A 17,972-nucleotide genomic window follows, 5' to 3' on the forward strand; every position below is an offset into this window, starting at 1 on the left:
CACCCGTTTTCACAGGCTTTGTAGAACTCCTCGTGATGAGTAATGCCTCGTTCACACTGCATGACTTTAGCCCTTATTTTCCACTTGCTGAAAATTTTTCGGAGCCTCCCAACAACAGCCCCAGATCAGAGGCAAATTGGCGTTGGCTCGGTGCTTGCGAATCAGCGCTTGAGTGTATGTGTGAACTCTTCAAAGAAGCGAGCTGAGCGGCTCAGATATCTAGCGGGCTAAATATCTGGACCTGTTTGGCACCTAGTCAGTGAGCTCTTGGCAAAGAGAGCGCAAGACACAAATGTGTGTGTGTGTGTGTGTGTGTGTGTATGAGAGGGAAAGAGACACAGAGAGGGAAAGAGGAGGTGGAAGGTGGATTATTGCATGCAAAATTTATGTAAGTTATTAATAACCAGTGCCTGCTTGACTGGCGTGTCAACCTGCGCAACCCATGTGTTTGGCCCGACAAGACATAGGCGAGGACTCCTAAAAGATCTTGTAGAGTGTGACCTCCTGTCGCTGGTCAGTCATGTTAAAACCAAAACAACTTCAAGACTCCTGATTACAAGACAGCGAATTGTACCGTGTGCATGGCGAAGTATCCTTGAGCTACTTGAGCAAGATACTGAACCCCAGATTGCTCCTGATGGTTGCTCCGTCGGTGTGTGAGTGTGTTAAATAACTGAGTAGCAGGTGGCACCTTGTATGGTAGCCTCTGCCACCAGTGTGTGAATGTGTGTGTGAATTGTGTGAATGTGACTTATAAAAAGCACTTTGAGTGGTCAGATGACTAGAAAGGCACTATACAAGTGCAGGTCCACAACAGTACAGCAATCTGACGACTGACAGTCAGGTAGAGTGACTTTAAACTGATCTTCATTTGTAAAATAGGTAAAATGCCTCTTTAATAAACAGCAGCCTCAAGAAAACTTGGCATTGGCTTGACATTTTCTTGATTTCACAGTCATGCTGTGTTTTGTAAGCACGTTTCAGTTGAAGTAAACAAACAGAGGGTTGTTCTTCACACTGGCTGCCGTGCTGGAAAAACATGTGAATGCGATAAACATTTAAATTGTAATAGTTGATGTTGGAGAAACCAAGTATCTTCCTGTTCCAGAGTCATTTTATTAAAAGCCTTAATGGCTCGTTCACCGAGTATGACTCATGACCGCTTGGATAAAAGCCTCAAAAATACATTTGATTTGTTCTGAGGATCGGAAACAATAAATCTGTGAATTTTCAAAAGTCCTTGTAGCTCAAAGCGCAGTGTCAAGCAGCTGGTTCTTAGGATGTGAGCAAAGGCTGCCCTTCCACTAGACAGGTTGTGCTCCACACGGCAAGCACACACTCTTAAGTTCCCTTGAGCAAAAGATTGAACTCATTTAAACCTTCAGAGGCTCAGGTCTGCTGCTGATTGTGCACACTCTGAGCGAGCAAAGCTGCGGGGCAATGTGTAAGATGGGTGCTGCTGAAATGGGAAGAAATTACGCAGAATATACCGTCGATAAACTGATGTTATCATTCTTTAAGCTTTCTCAAAAGAGGCCAAGCTTGTCATGAATCTTTCATTTGGTTTAACTCGTTAGCCACATGATCATGTGAGCCTTACATTTATGGAGCTTCTCTCTCAAAGCACTCTGAATATATAAGAATGCTGAGCGCTCTGGACGGAAGGTTTAATGCTTTTCATCCTGCGCATACATAGATGTATCTGTTGTCCCGCTTTTTACTGCATGATTATTGCCCCTGCTGCATCCAGGAGAAATGCTACAGAAATGATTTGGTTTGGGTCAGCAGTTTGTATTACAATCAGGCTGCTAATGCGAAAAACAGGAAACACATTTCAACAGTGCCAGCATGGGACTGACTGAAGATAAATGCATGAGAGCAGTTATTTTTATTATTTCTATCACTGTGTGAATGAGGCACTTCTAAAATAGCCTGTAGCTGGACAGCGTCAGCAGCTGAGCTCTGAAATATCAGTGGCACAGAAAGCTTTGCAGGCCCTAAACAGCCCTGCCTCTCCAATAAAGTGGAAACTCACGTGGTTGTGTGGTTAACCAGCAGAAATGAATGAACCGTGGAAATGAGCATTAGTATTGCATGGATTGGACCTGCGGAGGAAATTACGTTCAGCCAAAGTTTAAGCAGTTAAAATACGGGTACAATGGTCTCCTCGGGATGTTATTTAAAAAAAGCCAGATGTTTCATTCATGATGGTTTTCGGGGGAAAGTGATAGAGTGTGTGAGCTGGAAGGCTGTAGAGTCCTGTGAGCAGGTGGAGTTCTTTCCTTAATAGTGTGGCTTTAGTTTAAGGACTGGACAAATGCACTGAGCTCAATCAATATCTATAATGTCGTGAGCCAAACATCAATAGAAGGCTCTGGCCCGCTCTCTGTGTTTATATCATCAGTGCGCGCTCGCTCAGTGGACATCATGGCTGTCATTAAAGCAATGATTTCACTGCATTCATCATTGTGTCCCTGCTTGCCTTTTTTTTTTTCCCATCACGCACACGGTGATGTACACACTCGCATACAAACTACAGTACACAAACAACCACTCCTAGTATCCACATCCTCTCCATCTTTTTCTCCACCTCCTCCCCCGCTCTCTTCATCTTTTCCTCCTCCTCTCTCCCTCTCCCATTCTATTTTCGCCCCGGTCAAACATAAGAGCGCTCATCTGTCAACCGTATGGATTTCCCGTCAAAGCCCAATACCTCTAGTGTCACTGCCCAGGTGACATGAAGAAATGAGTGTGTGTGTATGCAAGACAGAGGGAGAGGTGGGGTGTGGGGTTGAGTTGAAGGAGAATGTGTGTGTGATGCCTCGGTCAGGACGCCTGACATATTTCTCCACTCGTAAGTATAATAAGTGAGGTCACGTGAGAGCCATAAAAGGAATATAGTGACATGAATGAGGTTGAGCCAACAAGATCGTTCCTGTCACACATCACCCTCCATCAGCAGCGGCAGCAGCAGCCAATGAGGTTCCAGCGCTGGCTTTAATGTGATTCACGGCAGCTGTGTAAGTCCTGCCCAGGATCTCCCTCTGTTGTGGAGCACCCTGCTTTGACACCCTTCGCTCTGCCTCCACAGTCGTTTTGCTCCAGATTAATTTTCTGCAGTGTTTCGATCGTGATGAGCGTGTGGGCTGCTGTGAAATTCAAATAAACCAGGAGCTACGCCCGTCTGTTTACAAACACAAAAGGCTACAGAGTCACGATTCACGGAAGCTGGGGATTGCTCATCTGAGCCGTCCATCCCCCACAATGCAGAGCTTGTCTTACCTCTCTCCACCCGTCACTTGCCCTCTCAGGGAGAATAGCAACAGAGCTGCATTTCCTGACTCAGTAGCGTGTATTACCGAGGGAGAATAAATCCCACTGAGGTGTGCTGTGGTGTTGTGTGCTGAGTCAAGGGCTCTGTTCAAATGAGGGAGATGTACACTGGCTTCTTAAAATGCTGTGTTCCTGGTCATCCTGCATAGCCAGATATGAAATCTAAGCCTTTGTGCATTTAAGCGTGGAGAAACAGCCAAACTGTGTTTTAATAGCACTGCAAAACATTTTCAAATCATTATTTCTAATTATGTTTCTGCATGTTTGCAGAATTGAATCCTGGTGTCCTTGTTTTTTCTACAGCTTAGAGGTTGTTCGAGAAGGTTTCTTACCATCCTGTATTTTCAACATTATCCCCGGAACAAATTTTATGAGCAGATCTTTTCCAAAGAAACTAATTAATGTGCATTTCCGTCCTCTACTTTATGAGAATATTAGGAGATGGATGCCTTCAGATAAACAGTCGGTACACTAATGCTCCACTTATGTGGCATTAAGCCACTGCAGCAGAAAGTCAAACCACTAACAAGACAAAGTAATGCAGAACATGTGGTAGAAATATGGTGTTTCGGATTATTTCACGTATTAAGGAATGCACACCCCACAAAATGACCGTGTTACCTTGAATTTCTAATGAAAACTTTGTTATTCTTGCCCCCACAGAATGCTCGCTTTGCTGCATGAAAAATACCTGCTCAGCACTGTCTCATAGGAATGCTTGGAGGCTCCGCGTCCACCGTGCTGACACGAGAATGTATGACAGGGAGGTCCCGTTTGAAAACTGGTGATAAACAGCTGACGTTTGATCATAGTCATGATGTTAAGTGCATCCTAGCGCACGTTTAATGCAATGTAAATTCTTATTTTAATGTAAATTCAATAGTGCATATTTGACCATTTCTTCTATGAAATTTTAGGGGAAGTTCAGCCTCCCTTGTTGTCTCAGAGTAATTGCCCCTGTTCTTTAAATTGTCTTGTTGTCATACATGGTCCTCAGTCAGTCAATAAATCAATATGTTTTGCCGTTTTCTGTGGAGACGTGAGAACAATGAAGTACTGTTCACAAATTCAAGGTAATACAGTATGACTAGGGTGGCATGATGGTGCAGTGGTTAGCATTGTCGCCTCACAGCAAGAGGGTTGCTGGTTTGAGCCCTTTCTGTGCGGATTTTGCATGTTCTCCCTGTGTCAGTGTGGGTTTTCTCAGGTACTCCGGCTTCTTCCCACAGTCCAAAGACATGCAGGTTAATTGGTGACTCTATATTGCCCATAAGCTTGAATGGTTGTCTGTCTCTATTCGTCAACCCTGTGATAGTCTGCCGACCTGTCCAGGGTGTACCCTGCCTCTCGCCCAACGTCAGCTGGGATAGGCTCCAGCCCCACCACGACCCCCAACAGGATAAGCGATGACAGAAAAAGAATGAATGACTAACTGATATACAAATGGTCATTTTGTGTTGGAAAGTTACAGTCTCCTAATTGCTTTACACATAACTGATGTTTTCATCTCCCGCTATTTTTCATCCCTAAAGTAAAGCAAAAGTTTGAGTGGCATGTGAGTCACAGGCTTTGTTTACCTCAAGATATTTTTGTATGTCTGTCTCCATTTTAAAGGCTGCTTTCTTTTATTGTTTGTTTTTTTAATTAATGCCAACCTTTTTAGCAATACTCCGATTTCATTTTGGATTTCTGACATTTCCACTCAACAACTGAAAAAAGTGCATAAACACAGGTGAATAGAAATGCACTTACAGAAGGACCCAAAAAGTGTTATATTTATTCCTTATTGTGTGTGTGCACACCTACAACAAGTGCTGTAAGCCCAAATTGGACAATGAAGTCAGTCTGTAAAACATTTGAGTAACTTTTCTATTGCTTACCTGTTGTTTTGTTTTAAACCCCTGTCAGACCGCTCATGTCTGACCTGTCCCAGGTCTTAACAAAAAAATTTGGTGGGTAAAATGTGATTATTACTGACAGAAATGACATTAAATTATATGAAATGGTATGAAAATTATGAGAAGAAGACCTATGTTGATATAACTTTTGAAACACATAATCATAATCATTAGTCAGCTATTTTCCCCATCTGTGATGATGCAAAGTGAGTAGCATACCTCAACTCCAGTCTCATAATCTGAGCCGTCAAGCAGAGTGACTTTGACGGGGACGGTCTTGGGCCGCTTGTTGCTTTTCTGGGGGGATTTGGAGGCTTTGCTGGGGGTCTTCTCTGAGCTATCGTCCATTTCCCCCTGGTCCTCTGGAACCTGGGAGAGAGAAAATCCTTCCTCTAAGTGAGTGAGCCTCAAATCACTGTACTTTGTCTTTCATTTAAATATTTGAATTCCGAGTCCCGAGGGGCATTATGTACTTGTCTTTCAAAGTGATTTAAATCCCAAATCTTTCATCATGTGAGGCAATCATCAAATGCATGATGTAGAGTGAGCTGCTGCTCTAAGATGTTAAGATGTTAAGTTGCTGGCACAGGCAGACGGGGGTTAGCGGTCTTGCATATCAAACATGCTGGAAGGCCCCTGAGTGATTGAGAGGCCTGAGTTAAATGATCTACAGCTGCTGTGAGTTCCACAGCGCTCCCACCTGATTGGTTCTCCTGGCGTCACCCTCCATTGCGCTCTTCAATTCCCCAGCCAAAGCCGTCTCTGTTGTCATAGAAATGGATTGCAGTCCTGAAACCACACATAAACATATTCATAACATCAACTATTTTCCTGTTCAAAAAAAAAAACAGTGTTGAGTGCTTACTGCTGCTGTAAGTCCAATCTGTGTATTCCTGATGGACTCATGAGACGTGAGCAAAACGCCTACCATCTGCACACAGCATATGAAGTCTTTACTTTAACTGACATTTTGGCAAAATGAATGGCTGCCGAACAAATACCTGTCGTGACATCACATGCAATTTGTCTTTGTAGCTGCTGTGTGGTATCTGTAATTATGCCGTACTGCCATGCAGATTGAGCGCTTCTTCACACGCATGGTCATTTCATTGTGCATGGAGAGATGGCGGAGGAGAGAGAGAGGGTAGCTCAGTCAGTGCTGGCTCACAGCCTCCCACAGGAGCACTCTGCATGAAGAGTGTTGGCTTCAGGACGCTCTCCTCTCACACTAGCAAAGGAGATAGCATAAATTACATCAGCCAGAGAGCCCTGCGGCACGGCACAAGACAGCAGACACACCGAGATAGAGAATGAGAGAGAGAGAGGGAGAGAGAGGGAGGGAGATGACGTGGAAGGAGAGGGCTCTGGGAACGTGACAATCTAAGGATGAGACAAGAGGAGGGGAAGAGTAGCACAGAAGAAAAGGCAGAGGTTATGAGGAGAGAGACACACAGGGAAAGGACAAGAGAAGGGCTGCAGAGTGAGACATACAACAATGCTGATACAATATTCAGCTGAGCTGGAGACAGATGAACCTTGTCATTTGAAGGTGACCACTGCTGTACCCGAGCTGGACTCCTGCACGGTGCTCTTTTTCCGGGTGACAGCCAGTACAGTTGCTGATATTCAGATTAGGTGGTACAGCTAAGAGAAACGAATCATCGGAGATAAAGCCCAGAGTCAATCTGTAGCTTTAGTTTGAAAAGTGAGCATGGGGTCACGAATTGAACATTCCTTATATGTCAGCTGAAAACAAGATAACATGGGAAATTTTCCTCTGAATTGCAGGGTGTTTAAATTCTACACTTAAGCTATTTTTGAGAGGGACTGGATTGTGGTAAGGTCGGTAAGGGTGTAGAGTTTTATGTGTGCTTCTGTTTCCCAGCCAAGAAATATAGAGAGGTAATTGCCAAATTATGAGGTTGCCCCTTTCCTCAAGTATATTGTTTATCTTAGAATATACCCATTTTTCAGCCCCAAGAGAAAGTGCAAACTCTGCTGCATAATGCAACAGCTTCTTCTTAAGTAACTCCAGGAAATGTGTCAGCCTCAGGCATGTGTAATATTGTTCAAAACCTACTTCATTAATGACTACCTGTAAAGGGTGAAATGGCTTAAAAACCATAATGAAAATGTGCTTCTCACTTCAAAGCAAACTGTCATCTCATTGTAATTGTATATGTACCTTATCTCACACACACACTGAAGATGTCTGAAATACAAACCTTGAAGCCGGAATGCAAAAAAGCAAAAAACAAAAAAGTGAAAAAAGCATAAAATAAAGCAAGAGGTTAATGAAAGGAAGGGATTAGTGAAGAGGGGACATGGGAAGCTCTGATAAAAAAGCACAAAGCTTCCAGGGAAAGCCGTCATTAGGGAGGAGCAAAACAGAAGCTTAATTTGGTCTAATAACGGCCAGTGAAGTGTTTGTAAACCAGGAAAAGATATGGTAGTATTTTTCCCCAAAGAAGAGGCCCTAATTAACAATTTTTCCCTCTACCAGCTGTCTGAGTGTATCTCTCTGTGTTTACAATTTGGGAGGCTCGAACACAGCACGTCTCAGCTTTCATGATAGGTCAGCTTCCCTCTGCATAATGAAGCCGGATCAAAGAGGAGAGCAGCCTGGCACTAGGAAGGCTGCAGATGTCACACAGCTGACTGGCTCGCACCATGCACTGTTCCTCCACAACTTTGAAGGACCTGAGGGTTGTTTGATTAATCTAATTAATGAATAATACCCTAATTGATTTCAAAATATATTCTCTTTGTGACTGCATATTGTATGCACAAATAGCATTTTACAGGGTTTCAGGTTAAGGTGATAGAGATAAAGCAGATTTCCATGTGAAAAATTGTCTGACACGACTCATGTTTATGCAATGAGACGATGTCAAAGTCAGACAAAGGAAGCGGCCAATTTACATGAATGCATATCTACAGTAATGAAGAGGTAGAGAAGCTGTGAAACAACACTCTGCTACCACAAGGAGCTTACTGATGAGTGAACCTGACCAGGTTTTTCATTAAATAACGTCTGCCCGCTAGTTCAAGGATATCTATTAGTCAGGGTGTAAATTCACAAGTTCAATACTGACAATAATTAAACTTTATTTACAGCACATTTTATTACAGGTGGGAAATTATTCAGTATTATCACAGAGTGGCATTTGCTGTAATCATTTAATAGTAGTGCTAATATCATATAATGATACTGGTTCATAAAAGTCTGTTTTCCAAATGAATTTTTCCCGAGCGATCATGATTATAAACTGCTAAAAGCAGCATGACTCTGTAATGGAAATATCAATCAGTTGGTCGGCTGGTCCATCGCTTTGGTGTAGACTAAAATATCTCAACTATTCAATGACATTTTGTACAGGCGTGTATGGTCCCCAGTGGACTTTGTGGATCTCCTGACCTGTGGTATTGAGTGAAACCTGTTGCATGGGCATGTATAATGCCCATGCAACAGAAAGACTAATGATATTCTTATGAGTCTTAGCCATTTGTGTTAAATGCTAAGTGGCAAATATTAGCATGCCAGCACACTATACTAAGATGGTGAACAAAGTAGATGTAGAGTGCCCAGGAATGAGTCCTAAAACCTGAAAATGAGTTAGCATTTTTGCACTCCTGGTTCCCTCATCACAAAGTCAAGGAGTTTTTTGAAATGGGAATTCAGTTAGATGCCTGTAATAAGGTCTGTGGTCAACACAAGCTCAAGAGACTTTCACAGTTTGTTCTACAACATAAAACACATTAGTAGATATTCCACTGATGAATTTTGAAGCTCTTATGTGTCCTAGAAACGGTGGTTGCCAAAAAGTGGCTAAATGAGACTACATAATGCTTTACCTTGCATTCAGGTTTCAAAAATCATTTGGTGAAGTGGTGTTCATTTGTGAAGTCTATCTTGCCAAACAAAACGTGTAAGTTTCACCAACGTTTGTTTGCCACAGAGCTTATTTTCTGCAATAATCCAAAATCCAATGGAAAAATCCCATTGGCTTTTTGAAGAGAGAAACAGGGCGACACTAATCAGCCTAAACAGAAATGTCATCCCCGGAGCACTCTGTTAATAAGAATGTGAAGTTGACATCACATTGTGTTAAATGTTTTGGATGGGGTGCCATCTTGCGCTGCCTGCTACGTGGTCAAGCAATGGTATTTGGACAAACTAATCAAACAACGTAGATCCATATGACATGGCAGCTCAAAGATGGATTACAGACCGTGATGCACTACCTCCATTCACATATCTGGACATTGTAAACAACACATGCTCACTCTGACCTCGTCACATATCTACGTTTGGTCATGGACCTTCCATGTCCAGATACGATGTGAAAGGTACCCTGGGTGCGTTGGTTGTTGTCGCTCTAGGATGCCATGTCAAGTTCTGCCTGTTAACATGCATTGTCTTCTTTCAAAATAAACTTCAGTTTTCACAGGAAATTTAACGTTTACATACAGTCTCTTTCAATATAAACGCACTTTTGTTTAGGCAACAAAAAAGCATAGATGAGTTTAGGAAATAACAACAGGGTTTGGCTTTATAATCATACGGGACGCAAGAAACCGCTCTCCCGGGTGAAAGGCTGTGTTTGTTGGACCCATCTACCACTGCTGAGCGCTGTTAACCTTTAACACTGACTGGCCCCGTATCATACTGATGTTAGAGGACGGCATTTGGGCCACAAGTCATTGCCCAAGTGCTGGATTTCAATGACATCGGAGTGAGACCGGGTTGTTGTAAACTGTCTTGTCTTGTCACAGTGTGATGTACCTTCACATTCTCTACCTGCTAAACATCAGCAAGTTAGCATTAGTAGTGTAAGCTTGTTAGCATGCTGATGCTAGCTAACAGAGCTTCTGGCATAGCTAAGGCTGGATATCGGTAAAAAAGGATCTGACACCCGACTGAAAAAGGATTGAATGGAGTTATCGTTTGACTGGAGAAGTTTTGATACTACTTGGTACTGGGTTCTTTTGTCCAACACCTTAAAGGTATTAAGTAGAGATACCCAGCTCTAACGGGTGTAGACTCTCAGTCCTGTTTAATCATAAAGTGTCGATACCATCATGACACCGTTTCATATAACAGCTCATTTCACACACTCTGTTATATACTGAGGAGCACAATAAAGAATTCCTGGTCTATTCTTTTATCTTGACATCCATCTCTAATCTGATTTCATTCCTCTGTTAAGTATCAGTTCTCATGAACACTCGCTCACCTGAGCCAATCACATCTGCCCACTGTAATACCCCAACTCAGAGCAAATGTCAGCCCCCTATGAGCCAGCTGTCAGAACAATAACATCAGTGATTCACAAGCAAACTTGAAAAGAATCCTAATATATCAGTGTCAGAGACTTTGGGGCGCTCATTTCACACACATCATGATCGCGAGGCCAATCAATTCTTTCATTTGGGTCACTTTGTGATTCAATCACTCCTGCTCCACATCAGTTCTGGTCTCCGCACGCCTAATCATCTGTGCGAGGGAGATGATGAAGACTGAGGAGTATGAGGTGCTGTGGCTGCTTAGACTCAACATTCCCATAACAGCCACTGTCTTCAAACAGACTCCCATTAAAGGTCTTTCTCCACAAAATCATCTGGGGCCCTTTGGTTCTTGAACTTCAAAGAGCAAACGTCAAGGAAAGTCTTTGTGAAGTATGACAGCATCGGGATGGGTGATGCTCTGAAAACAATGTGCATGATTGAAGGCCTCCATAAATAGCTGCATTTCATGAGTTAGCTTAGCTTTACTTAAATAGACAGAACAATTTTTATTTATACCTCAGAAGTGTATGGCCCAAATTAAAACAATGCCAGGCGAGATTTGGGAAAGTGCTTTTAAATAATACATATCATTGCCCTCAGACACCACTGTGATACTGTACTACAGTTTTTAACATTTGCTTGAGTCACAGACGACCAAAATACTCCCAGACAGTCTTGCCTCTACTTCCACTCCTGTCTATTAATCACAAACTGTGTGGGCACTGTGGTGTATGTGTGTGTGTGTATGTGTATGTGTGTGCGCGTCTGGATGAGTTTTAAATGCGTCTCTGTCCTGATGAAAACTGATTGCACTTAACTTACTAAAGGTCGCAGCAGTCCCAAACTACCGATGATGGTAATTGTATAAGACATGAAGAGACAGAAGTCGATGTGATATTGATGGAAAACGGGGGAAGCTTTGCAGTCCATTCTCACTGTTTACCCTTGCTGTTGAACAAAGACACCATGTTAAAGGTCCTGAGAACCTATTTAACAAAAGATATAAGAATTTCGGTTATTTCAAATCACAGATACAGTATTTTTCTGTCTTTGTGTTTTTGTCTGTGCTCTTCTCACTAGTTAGAAGTGGGCGGGGCACTGTTGGAAAGAATCGATGTCACAAATTTAGGCCGAGGCCTAATACAATCAATTGCAATAGTCATACAATAAATAGTAGTTTTCAAGCCTCGACATTAGATTTTATCTTGACTAATTCAGGTGTCGATCCTCTGCAGGGGTGAAGTCTGATCCAATCATCACTAAAGCCTCTGTCATGCAAGAGAGCAAATAAAAACAAATAGAATGGTCCAAGCTGTCATATGAACATTTAAGATATGATGATTCATTCACAAGGTGTCCTTTGAGCAGCACTTAGTCAATAGCTATACCTTTTAACTACTAAAGATGAAACATTATATGAAACATTCTCTCATTTTATACTTCACTGATGTATGTATGTACAACAGCCATGCGCGTGCACACATGCATGTCAGTGGTGCGCTCTGGTACTTGAACAAATAGCACTACACCCCTGATCCTCTGCCTCGTCCACCCTCCATCCTTTACTACTGTTATACTGTATAGCACCTCATAAGTCCAGATTGAGGCAAATCATCTCTTTGCCAGTCACCATAATTTATTGGTTTGCAAATGTTCAGTACATGAATTCTTTCCAAAACGCTCAGTAAAGCTTGTCCTGTTTCCATTTACCAAATAATTAGAACAAATTGTTTTAGAAATTCTAATTACAGTCTAAATATTAGTGTTTGCTGAGCACAAACTGACAACTGTGAGTTCTGCTCAAAAAGCTTTGTCAGTGTGTCACTCTGGTTTGTGCCAGTGAGGACAATTTGGAAATATGAAGCACTACCTTTGAAGCCCCCCATCCACCCCGACACAAAAAACTGTTCAGTTCTATCTCCTGTAAATATTATTTTTACTTAAAGGTATACTTAAAGGTATGCTATGCAGAATTGTCGGTTACTTTTTGTTAACATCGCTTGCGAAAGTGAAAGTAAAAGCAAACTCCCGAGTCACTGTTGTTTGGCATTTTGCTTCGCTATATCCTCCTGTGACCCTGTGTCCTCATATGACGACATCACATTTTGGGTTTACTTGCCCTTATACTTCATTCTGCTTAACTTAGACCTGTTGTCCTCGTTTGTGCCATCTAGTGGTAGTAAGAGCACAATACACTAACCCATGTAAAAAAAAAAAAGATGGCAGCCATCTCTGTCAAATCAGTCTGCAAGACACAAAAGTGGATGTGTCCAAAATCTGATCAAATTTTATGGTTTAAACTTGTTTATTTCTGATTAATGTTTGTAGTTTGATATCGCAACAAAACTGACCAATTGTAGCAACAGTAACAAGATTAAACACTGTCAATTAGGAAGTACTCATTTGTAGACATTGGGACTTTACTATTGTCTCGTTTGAGGACACTGGGACTTTATTATCATTAATAGTGTTTAGTTTTTTACACTCATCCTACTGATCCTAAATAGCTAGGAGAAATTAGAAATGCATACCAAACAAAAGTTCGTGTTTCAGGAGGATAAATCTATATATTTTGCACTGTATCTATCACTAAACCGTAGATAGATAGTAATAGATGAATAGACAGCCACACACTTCCAGCGGGTCGTAAGTGATGACTGAGAGGCATTACCTCTGTATGAGTCAGTACATTATTTTTCAGAAACATCCCGCACAGTATGTCTTTAATACCTCTGAATGCCCCCTAAAATCGAGATGGTCTTCCAAGATCCACCAACATTTAGCAGATTTACCTGCATAAACATTGCCATTCATTTAGTATGGGAGACAGCTATGAGTCATTTACGCCTCCTGGGTTGACTGTCACAACACAGAAGAGTGTGCAGATGGTCCAACTCTGTGTTAAAATACAAGGCATCTGTAAACTTGTATTCTTCTGCTGCAAAGTATTTGCCTCCACATTTCAAACATTTGTCATCGCGTCGCACTTTGTTTCAAATATTTACCGTCTTTGTGGGTGAAAAGCAAAGACGCCGAATCTAATGTCTATGATGTGCCGTATCTCCGACTGTCAAAAAGAACAGATCATATCTTCGTATCAAATGAAGGTGCTTTGTTCCCATAAGAAGTGTTGCCAATTTATGTGTGTTACAAAACACTGCAGGCATCAATGAGATAAGCGGTGTTTAGCTGCTCAGCTAGTGAAAATCCTTTAAGATAAGACAGAGATATGCAAGATTCAGCACAGTTCCTTTATTGTATCAAACACACACAGAGTTCTCTATCACCGACTCATTCAGGACTCTATCTGCCTGGCCATGTCAGTCTATCTCTGGAGATGACCTCCTCTGCGCTCCACATTTCAGAGTCAGACCAGATACAGAGTAATCATTACTGAGCATCGCGGCTGTCCTGATGTAAGCCTGGATCAGCTGCAAGATTTTAAAACTGCACTCACTGAAGAGGAAAGAAATCTCAAACTGCTGAATGTCAGCTCCTCTCTGACTCAAGAAAGCAAAATGCAGACAAAGTGACGCCCCCAAAACCCTCATCGTCTGCAGCGGGGCAGCTCAGATAAATTGCCAGATAGTAACGGACATGATGGCTGATCATCTAGGACAGAATGATGCCCATGATGCACCATTCACCGCGGCCCGCACCGTGCCCGTTTGTCATCATGCCGTCTCTCAAACAAAGACTCTGTCAATTTAGAGGCCCCAAGAATTGATGCGTCTTCAGGCAGGCGTCAGCTGCCCACAGGCCCATCCTTCATCAGCAGGTGGGCAGGAGAAATCTGTCAAGTATAGCATCTCAAAAATATGTCACAGCAGAGCAGGGGAAACACAGCTTGTGGATTCCTCTCGCTCCTAAAACACAGTATGCTGTCAGAAAATTGTGCATGTGCTAACAGCATCAAGTGTTTGCTTTCCTCCAGAGTATATTGGACGGAAAAATGATGTCTGGTGTAAGATGTGAGCAAACAGTGACGAAAACCACAGTGTCATCAGCATCTCCTCTGGCCACAATATAAAGCTTTGCATGAGTAAGATCAATAAAGTCAAGACTGTTCTGTAATCTGAATAAACAATCCTGTGCTGAGTTTATTTTAAACTGATACTGATACTGGTTTTAAATAAAACAGCACATCACAGGAAATCCCCAACCACGCCTAAATTCTGAGGGAAAACCTGCCTTATTTCTAAATAACAACCCACTGAGATTTTAAAGTCACCTCTCAACATTACGTGTCAGGTTCTAGAGCTCTCATCAGCACGTCGAGGGAGCTGCCTCCCCCTCACCGTGAAAGCCGTTGATTGCTCTATTTTACAGCTTTTAGATCAAAGTGCAGCATTTAACTCCGTAGATGAGACCTGCCTGATTCAACGAGGTCTATTTGTACTCTTCTTTTCTTGACAGCTACTGAGCTGTTGTTGCAAGAAAAGCATCATCCTCTCGAGCATTTCCCTCAACATCCCCCAACAGTTTAAGCCCCCGTACTGCATTTCAATATTACTTGTCTACACTTGGTCACGTTTCTTGCAAATGTGTTTCCATACAAACCACTGATTCCAGCAGCTTCCCCCATAGTCAAAGTGATTTACTATGAGAATAAAAATAAAATCCAAGGATGTTTAAGGGACAACTAAATTACAAAGGGAGTGGTGGGACATTTGGCTATAGAGACACTGGATGTGAACAGAATTGCATTACTGGTGCTCAGGACAATTTAAAGACCTCACTATGGAGCCCCCCCAAGGGTCACTGTATTATTTTGTTTGCCTGTCGCATTCCCTCGCAAGATGTTTTGCATTTCCTGGCAATATTCTGTGTTTGTGTTCTCTTGCAATACGTTTCTTCCTCCATTCCCTCTGAGCCATATGTCTGCTGCTCCCAGCGTAATGCCCCAGTATGGATTAGCACATTGAATTTTACTCTGAACTGGCATTAAGTATGCTGATATACACTGGTCAGCCACAACATTAAAACCACTGACAGGTGAAGTGAATAACATCGATCATCTCATTACGATGCAATATTCTGCTGGGAAAATTCATGTTGATGCCACTTGACACGCATCACCCACCCTAACATTGCTGACGACCAAGTACATCTCCTCATGGCAACGGCACTCCTTGATGACAGCGACCCCCGCAGCAGGAGACTGCGCCATGCCACACTGCTAAAACTGCTCAGGAATAGCCCGAGGAATGTGACAAAGAACTCAAGGTGTCAACGTGGCTAGAAATTACCGGGATGTGCTGCTACCCCACCTCACAGGACTAAAAGTATCTACAGCCAATGACATGGTGCCAGACACCACAGGACACCCCCAGAGGTCCTGTGTCCATGCCTCAACAGGGAACGAAGAAAAAAATCTCACCTTGACTCTTTGGCGACTCGGTACTAGAGATGAAACAGTATGAAAATTTTATATCACAATTATAGTGATCAAAATGATCTCAGTTATCAGAATTGTCCAGGCACCCAGTAGCTCAGTGAGTAGAGCAGGCGCCCTGTGTACAGAGGCAATGTCCTTGCTCCAGCAGGCACAGGTTTAATTCCAGCTTGTGGCCCTTTGCTGCATGTCATCCCCTCTCTCTGTCCCACTTTGATGCTTCAACTTTCCTGTCAAATAAAGGCAAAAGCTAAAAAAAAAAATCATCCACAAAAATTTGCTAAAGATGACAAAAAAGTTCTGATGCACACAATGAATTCATTTACTCAAGTTCTATAGGGAAAACCACAAACAAATTAGCAGTACTATGTATTTTTGATACCTACAAACATTACAACAATAGCAAAGCCAATACCTTATGTAAACATATGAAAACCCTATCATTAAGAACAGCCTGTCTCTGAAATGCTTGCTCAAGTGTCTCTGCATCACTGTCAGTGGACAGTGGACCATTGGCATCGCTGGGTTTACCTGCTGCACACCTACTCTGTAAACAAGGGAATAGTAACTGCAACTGTTGCTAACTTTGGTTGATGCTGAACAGTATTTACCATGAGTTTGTCAAAGCATGGGAATCAAACATGGTTTTCATGAATTACAATTTAAACAGTAATAACTAACCGTCAGGAATTTTACAGCGGTTTACCGTGAAACTGTTCTCACTCCGTCCCTGACTGTAAACAGTGGTAGATATCCAAATAAAACTCTATCTGTATAGCTGGATACTCATAAGGGAGGGGAATGAAACATGTTTTTTGTAATGTTGCTTGTTGTTTTATAATTAAAGTTATCTGAGCCTTTAATGAAGATATTGATTTTGTTCGGCTTGTTAAATTTGAAGTCCATCAATGGCCCATTTGACCATTCTGATGTTCTGACTAAAACTCCAGGCTTTTCACATAAGGGTGCATCATCTTATGGATGGCCTCACTAACAAGATTAGGATGTGGATTATGACAAGATTTTTACTGCTAATTTTTACAGAAAGGCTTTTATAAAACACGTGTTTGTCATCAATCTTTGCTAATCCAATCTTAATCCTACAACAGCAGTGTTAACAACAAAGTAGTGATAGTAGTAGTAGCAGCAGTAGTAATAGTATGAGTTATGTGTAATCTGCAGCAGAAATGAGCACACAGATAATGTGCTTACTGTGATCTCCAGGCAGTGTTCTTCCGTTGCCAGACTCTTTTGAGACTACATCATTCACAAAAATGAACAAAGCATGCCTCAAACTTCACTCCTGTTAATTAGGCTATTCATTAATTTGCAGATTTAAAGGGACATTACTTTCGGCCAGAAACAAAGACAGTTTGCTCCAACCAAACCATCTGTCTGTTTCCGGGACGTTTGGAGAGATTATTCTCATCGACTGTAAATATGGATCTACGCCTCTTCATTTTGTGCCAAGTGTAAGAGTATCCTTGTTGTTTTCCAGGGAGTTAACTGGACAGGTTGGCCACCCTCACAGATTTCTGGCACTTTTTGGAGTCTCCATGGTGCCTTTGACTAGCACAAAGAGAGGACTTGATTGTTATGACTGAGAATCCCCAGTAAGAGGGGAATGTTTGGTTTGTTATATCTGAACAATAATTATGTAATTTCTGCAGCCACACTAGTTTTATAGATTGCAATACTGGCTGGCTGATTGGCTGGTTGGTCCACTACTTTGGTTCCGGACTAAAACATCTAAAGGACAAAATTTTGTACAGACATTCAGAGGATGAATCTTACTGATTTTAGTGATTCCTTGACATTTTCTCTTTTGCTTTTCAGTAACAACCACTGGATGGACTGCCAATGACATTTGGTGCAAACATCCATAGTTCTCAGAGGATGTATCCCAATAACTTTGGTACTCCCCTGACTTTTCATCTAGCGCTAACAACAGGTCACTATTTCAATTTGTCAAATGCTTTGTTTTATTGTGACTACCTACAAAATTAATGATATTCCCTCAGCTGGACTTTGTATTTAGTGTTGTTAGCACGGCAATG

The 17,972-nt window shown here is 42.0% G+C and overlaps 1 protein-coding gene across 2 annotated transcripts in view; it reads right to left on the reverse strand.

Moving 5' to 3' along the window:
- The window catches only part of si:dkey-178k16.1 (band 4.1-like protein 1), a 60,609-nt gene that overhangs the window by 33,287 nt on the left and 9,350 nt on the right, over positions 1 to 17,972 (reverse strand). For both annotated transcript variants that reach the window (XM_050065620.1, XM_050065619.1), the window contains exons 2-3: positions 5,932 to 6,020; positions 5,451 to 5,600 (exon numbers count right to left, since the gene is read on the reverse strand). In XM_050065620.1, coding sequence (XP_049921577.1) covers positions 5,451 to 5,600; positions 5,932 to 6,003 — 222 coding nt within the window. In that variant the 5' untranslated portion in view covers positions 6,004 to 6,020. The remainder of the gene's footprint in view (positions 1 to 5,450; positions 5,601 to 5,931; positions 6,021 to 17,972) is intronic.

The sequence above is a fragment of the Epinephelus moara genome, chromosome 16, assembly GCF_006386435.1.
Source record: "Epinephelus moara isolate mb chromosome 16, YSFRI_EMoa_1.0, whole genome shotgun sequence".
Taxonomy (NCBI): domain Eukaryota; kingdom Metazoa; phylum Chordata; class Actinopteri; order Perciformes; family Serranidae; genus Epinephelus; species Epinephelus moara.